Genomic DNA, 14591 nt, shown 5'->3' on the forward strand with positions numbered 1-14591 from the left:
CTGGCACTCACTTTGTAGACCAGGCTGGCCTCGAACTCAGAAATCCGCCTGCCTCTGCCTCCCAAGTGCTGGGATTAAAGGCGTGCGCCACCACGCCCGACCAGCAATATTTCTTTATGCAACAACATTTACTATGAAGCAACAATATTCCAGGCATATGGCAGATGAAATCAAAATACCAAAAGGTATCATACACTATACATCCATTATTAAATACAGAGAAAGAAAAAATACAAAGCAGCTATGTGACACACAGATGGGAGAAATCTCAGAGCAGTATCTAATAGTGGGGTCAAGTTTGTGTCAGAGAAGGAGGACTAGCACAAGCCAAAGGAATGTGTCCTCAGTGCATCTAGCACAACCACGGCCAGTACACACAGTATCTATCCACCCTCCTCCTTGTTGTCCTGGGTAACTTTGACGTTAATCCATTTCATCCTGCATCACACCAGAAAAGCTCCCTGACACGCACATGGTCTATACCTATAGATCAGCCTCAGGTAAATACAAGCATGAAAAGATCAGCAAAGCTATCCCTAAGAAACTGTCCCCTCCCCCACAGGCAGCTACCATCATGTTTAGAATTACAACCAGAAGGCCAGAGAGAAAGTTTATAGAGTTAGGGAGATGTTGGAAGTGGCAAGATGTCCTTCTGGGAAGTTAAAGGGGTTATAGAAGGCTGTGTGTGCCACCATTGTCTAATAGGGTTATGAAAATGAAACACTAAAAAGTGTGCTGAATGAACAAATCAGGCATGGTAACTCATGTCTTGAATCCCACCACTCAGAAAGCTGATGCTTAGAGGATTGCCATTAGAGGACACTGTCCACTGCAGAGTGAATTCCAGCTCAGCTTAAGATACAGAGTGCAACGTTGTTTGAAGCAAAACAAAATGAATGAAGTATCACACATGTGAAGTAAGGCCTACGCTCATTGTCTTGACTATAGTAATTACCTTACCATTCTTATATCAAAATGTCATATTGAAAATGTTACATATACATCAGAAAAAGGGTAAATTAATGGATCAATTCAACCACGGCGCACATAACATTTCTTAAGTTCACTTATTATTTCATTACTTAGAGGTTCCACCCACTTTCCCTGCATGGCCCACTTGTGTTCACACACAAATACCCATGCCCCTCTGCACTAGGAAGCACTTACTGCTGCAGGAGCACTGTAATGAGAAATGCCATCACATATGCCTGTGAGAGCTGGGATTCCCTCAAATACTGTAAGTCACACTGGAACTGTAAATGCAAAGGATGCAGGCTGGAGTGTTGTATCCACATGAGCAGAGCCAGTGTGTACTAAATAGCTTCAGGGTTCCCCATCACAGTGCCTGCTAAGCACAGCTCAGAGCTAGGCCAGACCCCTGTGTAAGTAGGTACTTAGAGAAGGTGACAGATTCTTCTTCAAATCACCCTTCCTACAGTCAAATCAAAAGGCTTCCCTTGCTTCGACACTCCAACTGACTATTCCTGGGCAGCTTTTCCTCAGTGACTCAGTTGAATGAGAATCCAAGATACATTTAAAGTGTCTGTTTCCTCATCCAGAAAGCATCACCTCTCAGCCTAGTTCCTTCTTGGTCAAAGTTTTGGAAAAATCACTTGATAGCACAGCAGTGAATCCACGGGGTCTATCTCATGAGCTATCTACCCATTGAGATGCATCGTACAACATACAATCAAATTTCAATTTTATAGCAGCAGCAACAAATTGTGAGATAAAGAAGGCAAGTCACTGAGAACTTGAGGACTGTTTAATACAATTGCAGTGTACAGAAGCCAAACCTGGGAGGAGCTGAATCACAGCTCATCCAACCTCAGCTCAGAAGGTTCTTCTCTCCCAGAGAGATGTGCTTACCTCTGGGACGTTTTCTTATATTTCCTCCTGTAGGAAAAGAAGCATAAACACATGTCAGACAGATCCTTTGGCAGACAGTGGAGGAAGGGATTGCTTTAGCAGGGACAGGAATGTGTGTCAACAATTCTAGGGTTTCCTTCTGTGGTGTGGTTTCACAGTTCAGCTGCTAGTCTGTGACTGTTGTCATATTTTGGACAGGCAGAAACACACGTAGCCTTTGCAGTGAGAAGCAGCTTTCCAGGAGTTCAAGGGTTCTTCTGCCATGTGCTTCCCTTCCTCCCTTTGAAGGTAGTGTGAGATCCTGACAAAGGGCAAGCTTAAAGATAACAAGATCTAGGATCAAGCCTTAGCCTTCACATTTACAAGATCCACAGGGATGGAACACAGTGCATAAAGGCTTACAAAAGGTCTTTTGTGTTGTCTACTTAGTGGCCAATATTAGTTATTTGTGTTTTTACAATTGTTATCACCCCCATCATCATCAAGAAGCAAGAATCCTTCAGTGGTGTGTGTGTGTGTGTGTGTGTGTGTGTGTGTGTGTACAGGTATGCATGCTGGGAATCACACACAACCTCAAGCATAATAAGCATATGTGGACTACTGAAGCTCACCCCAAGACTGAGAGCCCTATATGGTCCTTTTTTAAATGTAAATATGTTACACAGCTAAGCCATGAAATCAGAAATAGATTTTCAAAGAAGGATGAAATGAGAAGCAATACAGCGACGAAGTCTAGGAGCAAATGATAGAAGGAGTGTCAATGCATACTAAAAGTTTGGTTAAGGACTTTCCTAGGACACTGAAGAGGCCAAGAAAGAACATATCTCTGCTACTTCCTTGCCAGTTAGCCTTGGAGAAATCTCATGTGCCTTGGGATTCCTGATCCATCAAATAGAGATATGACACCTGTCTTGGATATTTTACCAAATCATAGAAGAAAATGGCCTTAAAAATATGCTAGCTCAATATAATACTGCTATTTATGATGACATCCATTTTGTATTAGTTCCCGTGAACCTCAACAAAGTGAGCAGATTCTTCAGTCCAGAGAAGTCAAAGAAAAGAAAACCTAGGAAAGGAAGATCTGTCTCCTCAAGGCATCTCTAAGCTTTCCTTTCTTGTCTCATCTATTTTGGCACTTCTCCAAATCAAGGAAAATCCCACACAGATAATGCCGCATAAGAGGAACAGCCATATGAACTAACCAGTACCCCCAGAGCTCCCATGGACTAAATCACCAATCAAAGAATACACATGGAGGGACTCATGGCTCCAGCTGCATATGTAGCAGAGGATGGCCTTGTAGGTCATCAATGGGAGGAGAGGCCCTTGGTCTTGTGAAGGCTCAATGTCCCAGTGTAGGGGAATGCCAGGGCCAGGAAGCAGGAGTGGGTGGGTTAGTGAGCAGGGGAAAGGGGAGGGAATGGGGGGTTTTCGGAGGGGAAACCAGGAAAGGGGATAATATTTGAAATCTAATGAAAAATGCCATGGTCTTTGATAGTCAGCATTTAAAGCATAAGGAACCATCTAAGTCCATGGAGAAACTTAAAAAAGGCTGAAAGTCACCCAAAGGCAAAAAATAACAATAAGATGGTCACTCTTGTTCTTTGCTTAGAATCCCAACTAATTCTTCAGGGACAAACATCAGCAGAGGGATCTCAAATCTGAGTACGGAAGCCTGGGCTGCTGGCTTTCACAGTACCTTGTGTTTTCCGGAGTTGTACAAAAGCCCTGTTGGGAGGGGTGAGAGAACCAACAAGGAATGGAAAGAAGAGCTTTGCTTTCAGCACCTACTCATAACAACCACTTACATCTTGCTAACATATGCCTCCCATACCTTTTGGAGAGAATTTACTCTAGAAAGAAAATAAGGCATGCATCTAAAGTGGTATTTTATAATAGCAGTTATAAGACATAGTTTAAGGGGGTTAACTCTAATGTAATAACTTCACTGGCAAGGAGACCTCGAAACTAGCTCTGTTGTAAATCACATTTTAATGCCTGTGTAAATGAAAAGGAAAAAATCATTTCAACAGGAAATCAGATATTTAATTCACCAGGAACAGACTCTTGCCATGCACTGAATATTCCAAGTATTTGGTTTCCTCTGCCACTGCTTTTGAGCTTGTGAGATTAGAAAGCTTGTCACATGGACTTCAGCATCTATCCCAAAGGTTTGCACATCCACTGGCACAGGGTCAGCAGATTACAAATATCTACTGGCCAAGCAAAGGGAGCCTTTGCAGCTGTTATCCACACATGCCCAAATGTGGCTTCTGCATTTGTTAAACCTTGGGAAAGGAAGGCTTAGTACTATCCCATGCCTGACACTCCTCAATTCCAGAGAATTGGTTTTAGCAGTAAGGTTTCCCTTTCTTGTCTCATCGATTTAGACACTTCCCAAAATCAAGGTGAATAGCATACAAATAATACCATGGTGCTTGAAAGTAAGCATTTAAAGCAAAGAAAACTCGCAAGCCCGTGGAAAACACTCCAGGTCCAACACTCAGGCCCTGACAGCACAGCATGTATCCAGACACAGAGTCCTGCACATCCTTCAGGTCTCAGGCGATGGATCACCTCCTCACAGGGCCCCCCAAGCTTGAAACGCCTTCATCTGTGTCTCATGGTGGTCCGTGCTTCTAATACAGTTCCTTAAGACTCCAACTGGTCCTGATGGACTACAGTGATGGCAAGAATCTGTTCACTGTCTGCCAGCATCCTTCCCTTGCCTAACATGGCAGCTGTCCACAATGTCTTAGTAAAATGGATGCACTTAGCAAAAAAATAAAAATGCCTTAATTTTACTCCTTCCATTTAGTGAGGATTTACTAGGAAAGTAAGGACAGCTGTTGTATCCATGGTTTCCTACATGAAGGAGAAAAGTAAGAAGGGGTCTGGTGAGTCCCACTTCTCAGTTCTATTCCTGGAACTGCAAGTAACTGAATTCAGATAACCTACAAACCCTAGAGAGGTTGAACCTACCCCATACTTCACTGAAGTGAGACTCAAAAACAAACAAACAAACAAAAAAAAAAACCTACAACAAAAAAATTAAGCAACCAGTTAAGTAATTAAATTACTAAACAACCAAGTTAAGTAACTAGTTCTAAGGATACAGAGGCTTAAGGAGGCTGATACAGAAAATAAAATTCTGAAGCTCTCAAGGAGTGTTGAGAAGAATTATGCAAAGCAGTGAAAAGATTCCAGCAGGAAGTCTAGATGCTAGCAGAAAACAAGCCCAAAGGCAGTAAAACACTCCATTCAAATGCAGGAAATGAGCTGGAAAAGAAACTCAGGTTATTCCTGGCCTTTTGTGTCTAAAGAACTTCAGCAGAATTCATCCCTGACTCACTGCTATTGTTTTGGTTTACTGAGTTTACTTTAAACACATGAGTTGTGGAAAGTTGAAGCAATACAGCAGAATCTTACAATACATGTAGCTGGACTGATGTAGAACGGAGACAGGGGCAGAAGCCCCTTGTGCTGACATCTAGCTGAACTGACAGCAGTGTGAGAGAAGTCGAGCCCAGGAGGCAGCAGCCCATCTTTATTAGTCTAGGCTGGGAAAGAACTCGACTTCATAAAAGTCCCAAGGCAACATTTGCCCCCTGGGATAGGCTCCACTGTTCACACCTCCCAACATACACACATACACACACACACTTGCACCCATGCACACATACCCATTTGGCAGAGACATGCATCCATGAATGCCTACACACAAGCTAGCTTTATTTGTTTGTATGCTGCCTTTTGTTAAAGGGTATTAAAGGCAATGCTTAGGACCATGTCTCTATGCTCAAATTTGTTCTTGAGCTCATTGTGTTCAACAGTTTATATCATTTCCAAACTACCAGTTTCTTTCACCTCTGAAAAAAAAATCTAGGTAATATTAATAATATTTATTTTGCTGTGTGGCAGAAAGTTCAATGTAACAAGTGTCACTAAGCAGGTGGCATAGAGCTTCACATCCAGTAAATGCTCAAAAGAAGGTCAGCTGCTACAATAATAGCGGCAACAGAATTACAACGCAATGTGATTACAAATTTTGTTCTGGGGGACAATGGTTCAGTGATTAAATTTTTCAAGAAAACATTGAAAATTGCTTTTCTGGAATGGAAATAATGAATTCTTAGTTCTCATCTTGGAATAATAGACCCAGAAAGAAAACAGGTATTAACTTCAGTTCCTCTTGGAACTAAAAACCTGCCTGGCTTTCCTCCATGCTGAAAGGACCCTACATACTGCACACCAGCTCTGGCAATGTATTAGCTCGTCCAGCAGAGCTGTGCACTTCTCTTTGCTGTCCAAGTAAGGCCACTGCTCAGATAGAAAAACAAACAAACAAACAAACAAAACACCCATCACTAGAAATTTCTGATACCAAAAGATAGTTTTAGCAAGCATTCATATTATCAACAATTCTGTAGACAATGAACTTAACATCTTGCCCACACAGCAACCTTAAGAGCTCTTAGGAAGCTGTCATGCATTGTACAGTTACCATGCACTACAAGAAAGTCCAACTAATAAATACTCCTTTACCTCTTACACAAACTGAAAGATCTCCACCAAAATTCCATGTTTGCTTAGGTCATAATTTCAATGAAACTGTGGCTTGTATTATCAAATGGTGTGTGTATATGTGTTGTATATAAATGCCACTGTACAAAACAGCAGAAGTGAACCCCAAAACTTCATCTTGAAGGCATCAGTCCATCTGCATTCAGCAGAATGGATGCAGTGGATCCTGAGACTACAGCATCATCAAAGAACAAAGAGCACTGATCTCAATTGTTCTACAGGCTCCCCAGAGCTCTTCATGTCTGTGTCATATAGCAAGGCCTGTTAGACACTGTGCTTCATTTTTCCTCACCTGGCCACAGTCAAGGAAGTAGATGGTGAAACTGAGCAAGCCTAAGGTGTTCTTCTAGTCACAGCAAGAATGGACCTTCCAAGGAGTCCAGTAGAGATAAACATCCAAACAGCAAGAAACAAGAGCTGTGACAAGGAGACAAGGAGCTCTCAAATGACTTTGTTTGCTTGCATTTTGATGGCTGGGAGTTCCAAAGCCATAGGCACAGCTTTAGTCATAAGTAAGTATCAAGTATGCCAAAGTCAGGCATATGATTCAAGAAAGTTTTTCTAATTTCTTGGATAAGTAAGAATGATTAGTCACTGATATTAAATTATAGAGTGCCTGATAATGCCTTTCACCCTTCTAGAGTGTGTATCTGAGCAGAAGCTGTTTGGGTACCTCAATAATGAGGTTTATAATAAGCTTAATATTCCAACAAACTGAGTTTGAAAAGCTGAAATGTCCAGGTGTCCACTTTAGGTTGACAGCAAGGCATCACCCATTTGTGTACAGTAATGTCGGGGCATGAGAAATTGAATACATAGCCACACATCTGGGTCTCCTGGGAGAGTGACTCCTATAATGGAGAGGAACATGTCTTCATCTTTCCCTATGGAGACCACAGCACTGTGCACAGTTAGATATGAAAATCTTAATTCTCAACCCTTGGAGAATTAGACTTGGAGAAAAACAAAGTCCTTTATAACTGACTGCATGTTCTCACAAGGCTGGATCATGTGTGTTGCTGTGGGAAAGTGAACCGAGACAGAATGCTCCAAATGGCTGTGAAATGACCCAAGACCAGATTGGTCATTTGATCCTTTGGTTTGGTTTTGCATTGGAATGCCAGTCCAGACTGAAATGAAATGGATATGACCAGACGTTTCTACTGATTTCTTAAACCATCTGTATGAACACTCTCTGGAGTTCTGATAATGAAGAACCTTTGTGTATTTTTCTTTCCTCTCAACAATTCATTTTTATAATACATTCATTAAAACCTGGGTTTTTACAACTGCATATACTGATTGTCTTCTGGCCTTTCCACATTTTGAATAACAAGATGCCAGTGAAAACACATGAGAATTACGATTCTCACACTTCCACTAAGTGCCCAAAGGTGAGAGGGAAGACAGCAAAGAGAATCTCTTCTTTTACTGGTATAAATATCTCTTTTTAATTCTTATTGCCTTTATTTATATATTCGTTGGGGGAGGGGGAAATTCACACCATGTAACAGTGCATGTGAGCAATTCTAGTTCCTGGGGATCCAATAGCCCCTTCCGGACTCTATGCTAGGCATGGCATACATGAGGTGTGCACATGAGGTTCCTTACCAGAGGAAACCTGGTAAAAATCAGTTCTCTTCTCCTACCACATAGGTCTCAGAGATCAAACTCGGGTCATCATGTTTGGCAGTGAGCACCTTTTCCTACTGAGCCATTTCTCCAGCCCCTTACTCAAATATTTCTTAGCTGATGAGCTACAAAACAAAATTGCATGTGCCCAAAGATTCAGGCCAAAACAAATGATAAATGGTGACATGATATAGATTCACTTTAACCCAATTGTTATTGAAGAGTTTGGTCTTTGTTATTAATTTCTTAGAGATATTTTCTGGTGATTCTTTTATAGAAGAAAAAAATGTTCTTAGAACTTATGCCCTCTACCATAGCTCAATTAAAAAAAGAAAAAGAAAAAGAAAAAGAAAAAGAAAAAGAAAAAGAAAAAGATGCTCTATTCAGGACAGATCTCTCATGTGTGTGTGTGTGTGTGTGTGTGTGTGTGTGTGTGTGTGTGTATACATACTAACATGATTAGTCAAATGAGAAGAAATTCAAATGAAGGAAGCCTTTGCCTTTGTGGCTTAAGGTTAGGATGATTGAAGAGATGAACAGAAGGCTTATCTTAAATGGGTCTGTAAATAATAAAATCTGTCAGTTCCTATTGATCCTGGAAGCACATGCTCTGGGTAGTATTGGCCATATAATAGAGCACGAATGACCTTTAAGGAAAAACTAGTTTATTCCAAATTAAACAGCCAACCAAGAGGCCTATGTGTGACTCCAATTTACACAGACTCCACTATGGCCCTATTGCATCTCCTACTCCTCACACAAGCTGAACTCATTACTATTTACCCCCAACAGACTCTCATCTGTCTGCAGACAGCTGGCCAGACACAGAAATCCAACTCTTATTCACGCCTCCTTCTCTCCTAATCATGGGTCAAAAACTCTAGCTCTTGGATTATGAGGAGTCCCCAGATGAGACCTCCCTCGTAGAGAGCTGAGATCTTCCCTTGTTTGGGAGCAAGGCTTTTCAAACAGAGCAAGCTAAAAACTATAGCTAAAATCCCATTGGTTAAATCTAGGCAGGGAGCTAATGAGTGGTAACAAGAATGAGAATGGAAGGGGATTTTAACTGAGGAAATCAAAAGTAAATGGAACACGTGTATAAATTTGGTAGTATGCTTTTCATAAATGATCCATACCTTTATTATATATTTACAATCACTTGCTGTGTCATATGTGCAGCAGAGTCACAAGGAAGGAAATAGAGAAATTTCTGTGACTTCTTCCCTGAGAGCCTGGCTCCTAATTCAATAGCCACCAGTGGGAAAGGCTGAGAAATCTGTTTAATATCTCTCAAGGCAGAGACAAAGTGGAAGTCAATCCAAAGGATTAAGACAAAGTCTCCATCTTCACTAACACAGGGGGATGGGTTTATTGAATCATCAGGTGCTTGTGCTTCCAATTTCTACTTCATTTTTCTCTCAAGTAGAATTTGTCACAGTAAAGGCTGTATATTCTGACGTTAGTCACAGACTAATTTCCCTAAGACTTTCTTGCCCACCCACTGGTACACCTGTGTCCCTACCGTTACTCACAGTCTTTATTAAAACCTGCTCTTGGTTCAATCCACTTCTGACTAAATTCCAGTCAACCCCATAGCTTCTTGGAAGCAAGAGGCCGTTCAACTTCCTCTAAGATATTTGCATCTCTCTGGACACAATACTTTAAATTTCAATTTTAAACATGGCAAGATGAAGTGATTGTCTAAAACATGGAGAACTGGCAGATAAAATCCTTGGACCCATCCTAGGTCTTCTACCAAGTGAAATCAGGAAAGCCCTGGGATCAGGACTTTCTTTGGTTCTGACTTCACTGAAACCATGCCAAGTGGTAGCTTGAAAGTTCTGATACTTTTGGAAATGGCTCATTTCATCCAGTGGTTTAACAGATGGGTGGCAAGGACTAAACAATTCATTAGTATGATAACTAATATCTGATAAATGCTTCTTGCATTTCTAACTGAGTACACAAGACCCTAGTAATGAAGGTGTACCTAATCTTTTTTGGTTAGCAGTCAGAGTCTATAACAATAATCATTCAGGACCTTACACATGAATAGATAAAAGAGATTTCATTGAGCTTAATCTCTTAAGGCACCACAGAAGCCTTCAGAGTCATGCTTGTGACAGAGTCAGAGATGGAATGAGATGCATGACATCATTGAGACCTTTAGAGACAGATGTAGGGGGTATTGCTCATAGATCAATTCTCACGTAAAAGTGATGAGTTACTGAACCCTAATTCAAGATAAATCCATATTTGGTGTGGGAAGCTGGTCAGATTCAAATGTGAAATCAGTCGGGCAAAATGACATCATTTCTGAGAATGCTAAGTACACAGAAAATTGAGAATGGAGAATTGCACTGATAATGACAAGCCACCTACATTAGCAGAATCCACTCAGAAAATATATAGTAAGCTGCTCTAAAAACTAGGAAGCATGCCAGAATGACCTGCAGAAACTCACAGTCAACTTTTGGTTGTTTCTTCATAGAAACAAACAAAACACAGCAACAGAAAAGAGTCAGAACAAAGGTGTTGGGATATTAATCTGAAATTGAACCCCTCTAGGATACATCTGGAAGTAGCAGATTTCAACGATTAACCTTTTATAGCTGTATAAGCTAGGTATATATTCAAAATGTAGAAAGTGTCCTGGTTATTTAAGAGTTTGGGTTGTTTAGAATCTGGATAAATTAGATTACCCAGAGTTCAGTGGGCTTATAAACTACTTGGCTCTTCACAGTGTGCTGGGCTCTGGGTTTCAGGCCTTAGTTGCTTGGGTCTTGTCCTGTATCTCCCAGAGGGCCCCTGATAAGAGTCTCATCTTTTCACTCCCTAGGGAAAAAGGACCCCTCTGCCTTTAAAATACTAGAAAGAATCCTGCCTTCCTCCAGGATCCTGTCTCCATTCCAAAGCTATGTTTGAATGGGCATTACACCAAGCAGTCAATACAAGAGTTTCAAACAAGGCTATGTGTTGTGGTTATTGCCTGGATTTGCCATCATTTTGAACAGGAAAATGCCAATTATAAATTATATACAATCCCGACTTGCTGTCTCCTATGCTAGACTAGTTAAGCCATTGATTTTCAGTGTATTCTCTCTTGTGACATCTACAGGAATATTCATCAAGCATCATTCAGACACACATTTTTTTTTTCTTCTCACTTTGTTAGGTCGTGCACTGTGCTCTTTCTTTTATCACCTCTTCATGCTCCCACTACAGTTCCTGCAGTGATGTCCTTGAATTGCCTCATATTCAGTATATCCAAAAGTGACCTCATCATGTGGGTTCCCCGATCAACCTGTTCCTACCCACAACTAAGCCTGCCAACTCAAGCAGGTTCTCAGAGATTCTTTAGTTAAAAACACCTGTGAATCAAGATTTTAAAAACTTGGCTTTGTCCTTACCCCTACATCCAAGTCTTGTGGGGCAGAATTCCCCCAAAGGCCTCAGATCTATCTGTACAGAGAAGAGCTCCTTATGCTAATGCTGAAGATGATGCTGAATCTGGCCCTTCTGGTGTGTGGCTTCCCCCAGTCTTCTAGGGCTCCATGCTGTAGCACCTTGTCTGTTATTTCCTTTTCCCAGAAGTGTCAGTTTCTGGGAAAACTGGGCTTGATTCCCTTCACACACTCTTCCCTAACACTTTTATTCAATTAATGTATACTTCTTTGTATTTCAGATTAAATTTCAGCTCTTCATAGAAGTCATCTCTGAGTCTTGGGCCTGGTTTGGGTTGTTTTAATTATTTTCATAGCACTCTAGCTCTCTTTGTGACACTCAGTGTAAATAGCTATTTCAGGAAATCATGCTAACATTTCTCTCTACCTTTACACTTGACACCCACTCAGGGAGAAAGCCTTTGTCTCATTTCCTAGTAGATCCGTGTTACCAGGCACACAGTCAGGCATACAGACATATAGTCAGGCATACAGCCACACACTCAGGGATGAGGAAATGTTTTCTAAGGGAACAAATGACCAAAGAGTTCCCTGCAGAAAGATGAATGAAAGCCATTATCTACGACTTTCAGCTTCATGTTTTGGTTGAATTACTCTCAAGCTTTGTCATAATTTTACTATGTAGAAAAACTTCACATCATACTCATTAAGGTTCATTAGTATTGTTTAATAACAGCTGTCAAGAAGACTTTAAATAAGGAACACTCTCCAATAAAAGCCTGAAGAATGTTAATTCCTTACATAGATTTACTATTCTTTCTCCAGAAGTAGCCCTCCATTTCCTGCAGAATTCACCTTTCATTACTTATGTCAAATGCTGGTGGTCACCTCCAAAGTTATCACAGACTGTTTTACATGCCTCAGGTTAATCAATGATCTATCTTCTCAAAAGGCCATGGTGGAGATCTTAGATGCCTTCTCCTTCCATAAAGAGAAACCAAGGGAAACATTTTTCTACACACACACACAATCACAAAATATCAAGACCTCAAACTAAAACTAGAATATAGAAACCTCTCTACTTAGGGCTGCTTCCCAACTGAAAGAGTCATGTGCAAGTCTTGGTCAAAATACTATGCACAAAGCTGCCAAATATTGAACTATAATTAGCTAATAAGTCAGCACAAACAACTTATGATAAGAACCGATGATGTACTATTAAATACCATTAGTATTCAAGTAAAGAAAGTGCACTCTAAATGTGAGGCTCTAGCCTCATACTTGATACCTACCACTTTCTCCTCTGTTATACAGGAAGACTTCATTTCCAAGCTCTTGCTGTATTAGCAAGAGAAGAGCTGCTCGGAATCTGGCTTTAGTATCAATAGTATTTACTTTCCATATGGCTATTGCCTTCTCTTTTGGTGATGTTGTTTTAAAGATTTTGCATATATAAGAACTTTCTGGGACTTAGACAAGGTATCTCAAACCTATAATCCCAGCACTTTAAAAGCTGAAACAGAAGGAGCAGGAGTTCAAAGCCCGTACCAGCTACATATCAAGTTCCAGACCAGCCTAGGCTATTTGGTATCTTTAATTTTTAAGTTCTTTCTGGTCATCCTAACCAGTTACTTAAGTTTTGTGAAGGCAAGGCTTTCCTTCTGATATCCTTATGCCACCTTCATAAACTGGTGCAGCAGACACACTCGGTAAAAATGTGATAATCAGGTAGACACCTGACATTTTCAGTTAAGTAGGATACTCAGGAGACCTAGTCATGCACTGAAACCATGGTCTGGAATCAACCAATTTTTAAATATTTCTAGAAGGGTTTCTCTGATGACAGTTGGGTCAGAGTTCTCTTTCCTGGGTCACTTGCTTGAATTATTTTGACTCAGAGCCAAGACTCTGAGAATCACAGCCCTAAGCCACAATTCCCTCTATATGTGTTCCTTGTTGTAGTCACCAGTAGCTACTGGGACATTTCAGAGGGCACCAGGTCAACATATCTACTCTCAAAATAATCATTCTTATCTAAATGTACTCCAAGGCATTGGCATGAAATTCCCTGACATACCCAAGCCAGAACAGGCTCATGAGATAATTTCTCTTTCTCTATCTCTGCTCTAAATCTAAGTTCTGTCATTTCTCACTGCCAACACAGACCTCAGTGCAGGCACTGGTCCCAGCTGCTTGCCTGACATCCAGCCTCATCTCCAAGCTCTGTCCTATACTTTACCCAGAGTGATCAACCTGAAATTCACATCTCATTGGGTTACTCTGAAGCTTCAAATACATCAACACTTCCTTTTAACAAGATAAAATATAAACTCCTTTCAAAACAGACAAAAAGGATTTCTCCATATGGTATGAAGAGTACAACTTCTTGTTAAGTTGTGCAACATGCTTAAATACTCACTTCTTTAAATTGTAATTATGTTTAATAAAATGTAATATTTTAATTCCATGTTGCTTCCTACTCCATGCCTTCTTCAGCATCATCTCTCACTCCTTGATGTGTCCAATAAGCACTCTGTTCTTGAATTCTCTCTATCCCTCACCTTGCCATGAGCCATTAGTGGATGCAGCCACCTTTTAAAGGAAATAATAAGGCTTTTAAGTATCAATATGTAGAAGAAGTTAATCGCGCTTTTCTACAGTGTCCTAGGAGCTTTCTGCTCACTAGCTCCATGTTAATGACATCAAGGATATACAGTATTGACCAGTCATTTGAGGATTATCAATAGAAGATAAGCAAAATGCATCTCACTAGGCTTCACACTACATCTCTGATATATTTACTTTGCCAAAAGCCCATGGAAACAGTTCAAAACTGGGGCAATCCTATTGCAGGCTGAACTGAAGGATTCTCTTTTGCCCCACATTTTGCAAAAGTTTTCCCTGAATCATTGTCAAAAGACTAACATTAATGAAAGGAGTTTTCCTTGTGTTTTTAAATACCTCCCAAATCTTAAAGCTCTTGCCTGGCCTCCATGGCAGAGGTCCCTCTCTCTGCATCCCCCTTTAGTTACATTCACCACTCTGGGTACTGGTGCCAGTCTCTCCATGACCTGTTAAGGTCAGATAGGAATCTTCTCC

At 40.7% G+C, this 14591-nt stretch overlaps 1 protein-coding gene across 11 annotated transcripts in view; it reads right to left on the bottom strand.

Annotated features, from left to right (window-relative positions):
• The window catches only part of Pde1c (phosphodiesterase 1C), a 535503-nt gene that overhangs the window by 239672 nt on the left and 281240 nt on the right, over window positions 1-14591 (bottom strand). For 8 of the 11 annotated variants that reach the window (XR_002378135.1, XM_029478710.1, XM_021164316.2 and 5 more), the window contains one exon: window positions 1870-1896. The exons of the other annotated variants lie outside the window; for them this stretch is intronic. Coding sequence is in view for 7 of the 8 variants with exons in the window: in XM_029478710.1 (XP_029334570.1) it covers window positions 1870-1896 (27 nt within the window). In the remaining variant the exon portion in view is untranslated. The remainder of the gene's footprint in view (window positions 1-1869; window positions 1897-14591) is intronic. 11 annotated transcript variants of the gene reach the window in all.

Source organism: Mus caroli, chromosome 6, assembly GCF_900094665.2.
Source record: "Mus caroli chromosome 6, CAROLI_EIJ_v1.1, whole genome shotgun sequence".
NCBI lineage: Eukaryota > Metazoa > Chordata > Mammalia > Rodentia > Muridae > Mus > Mus caroli.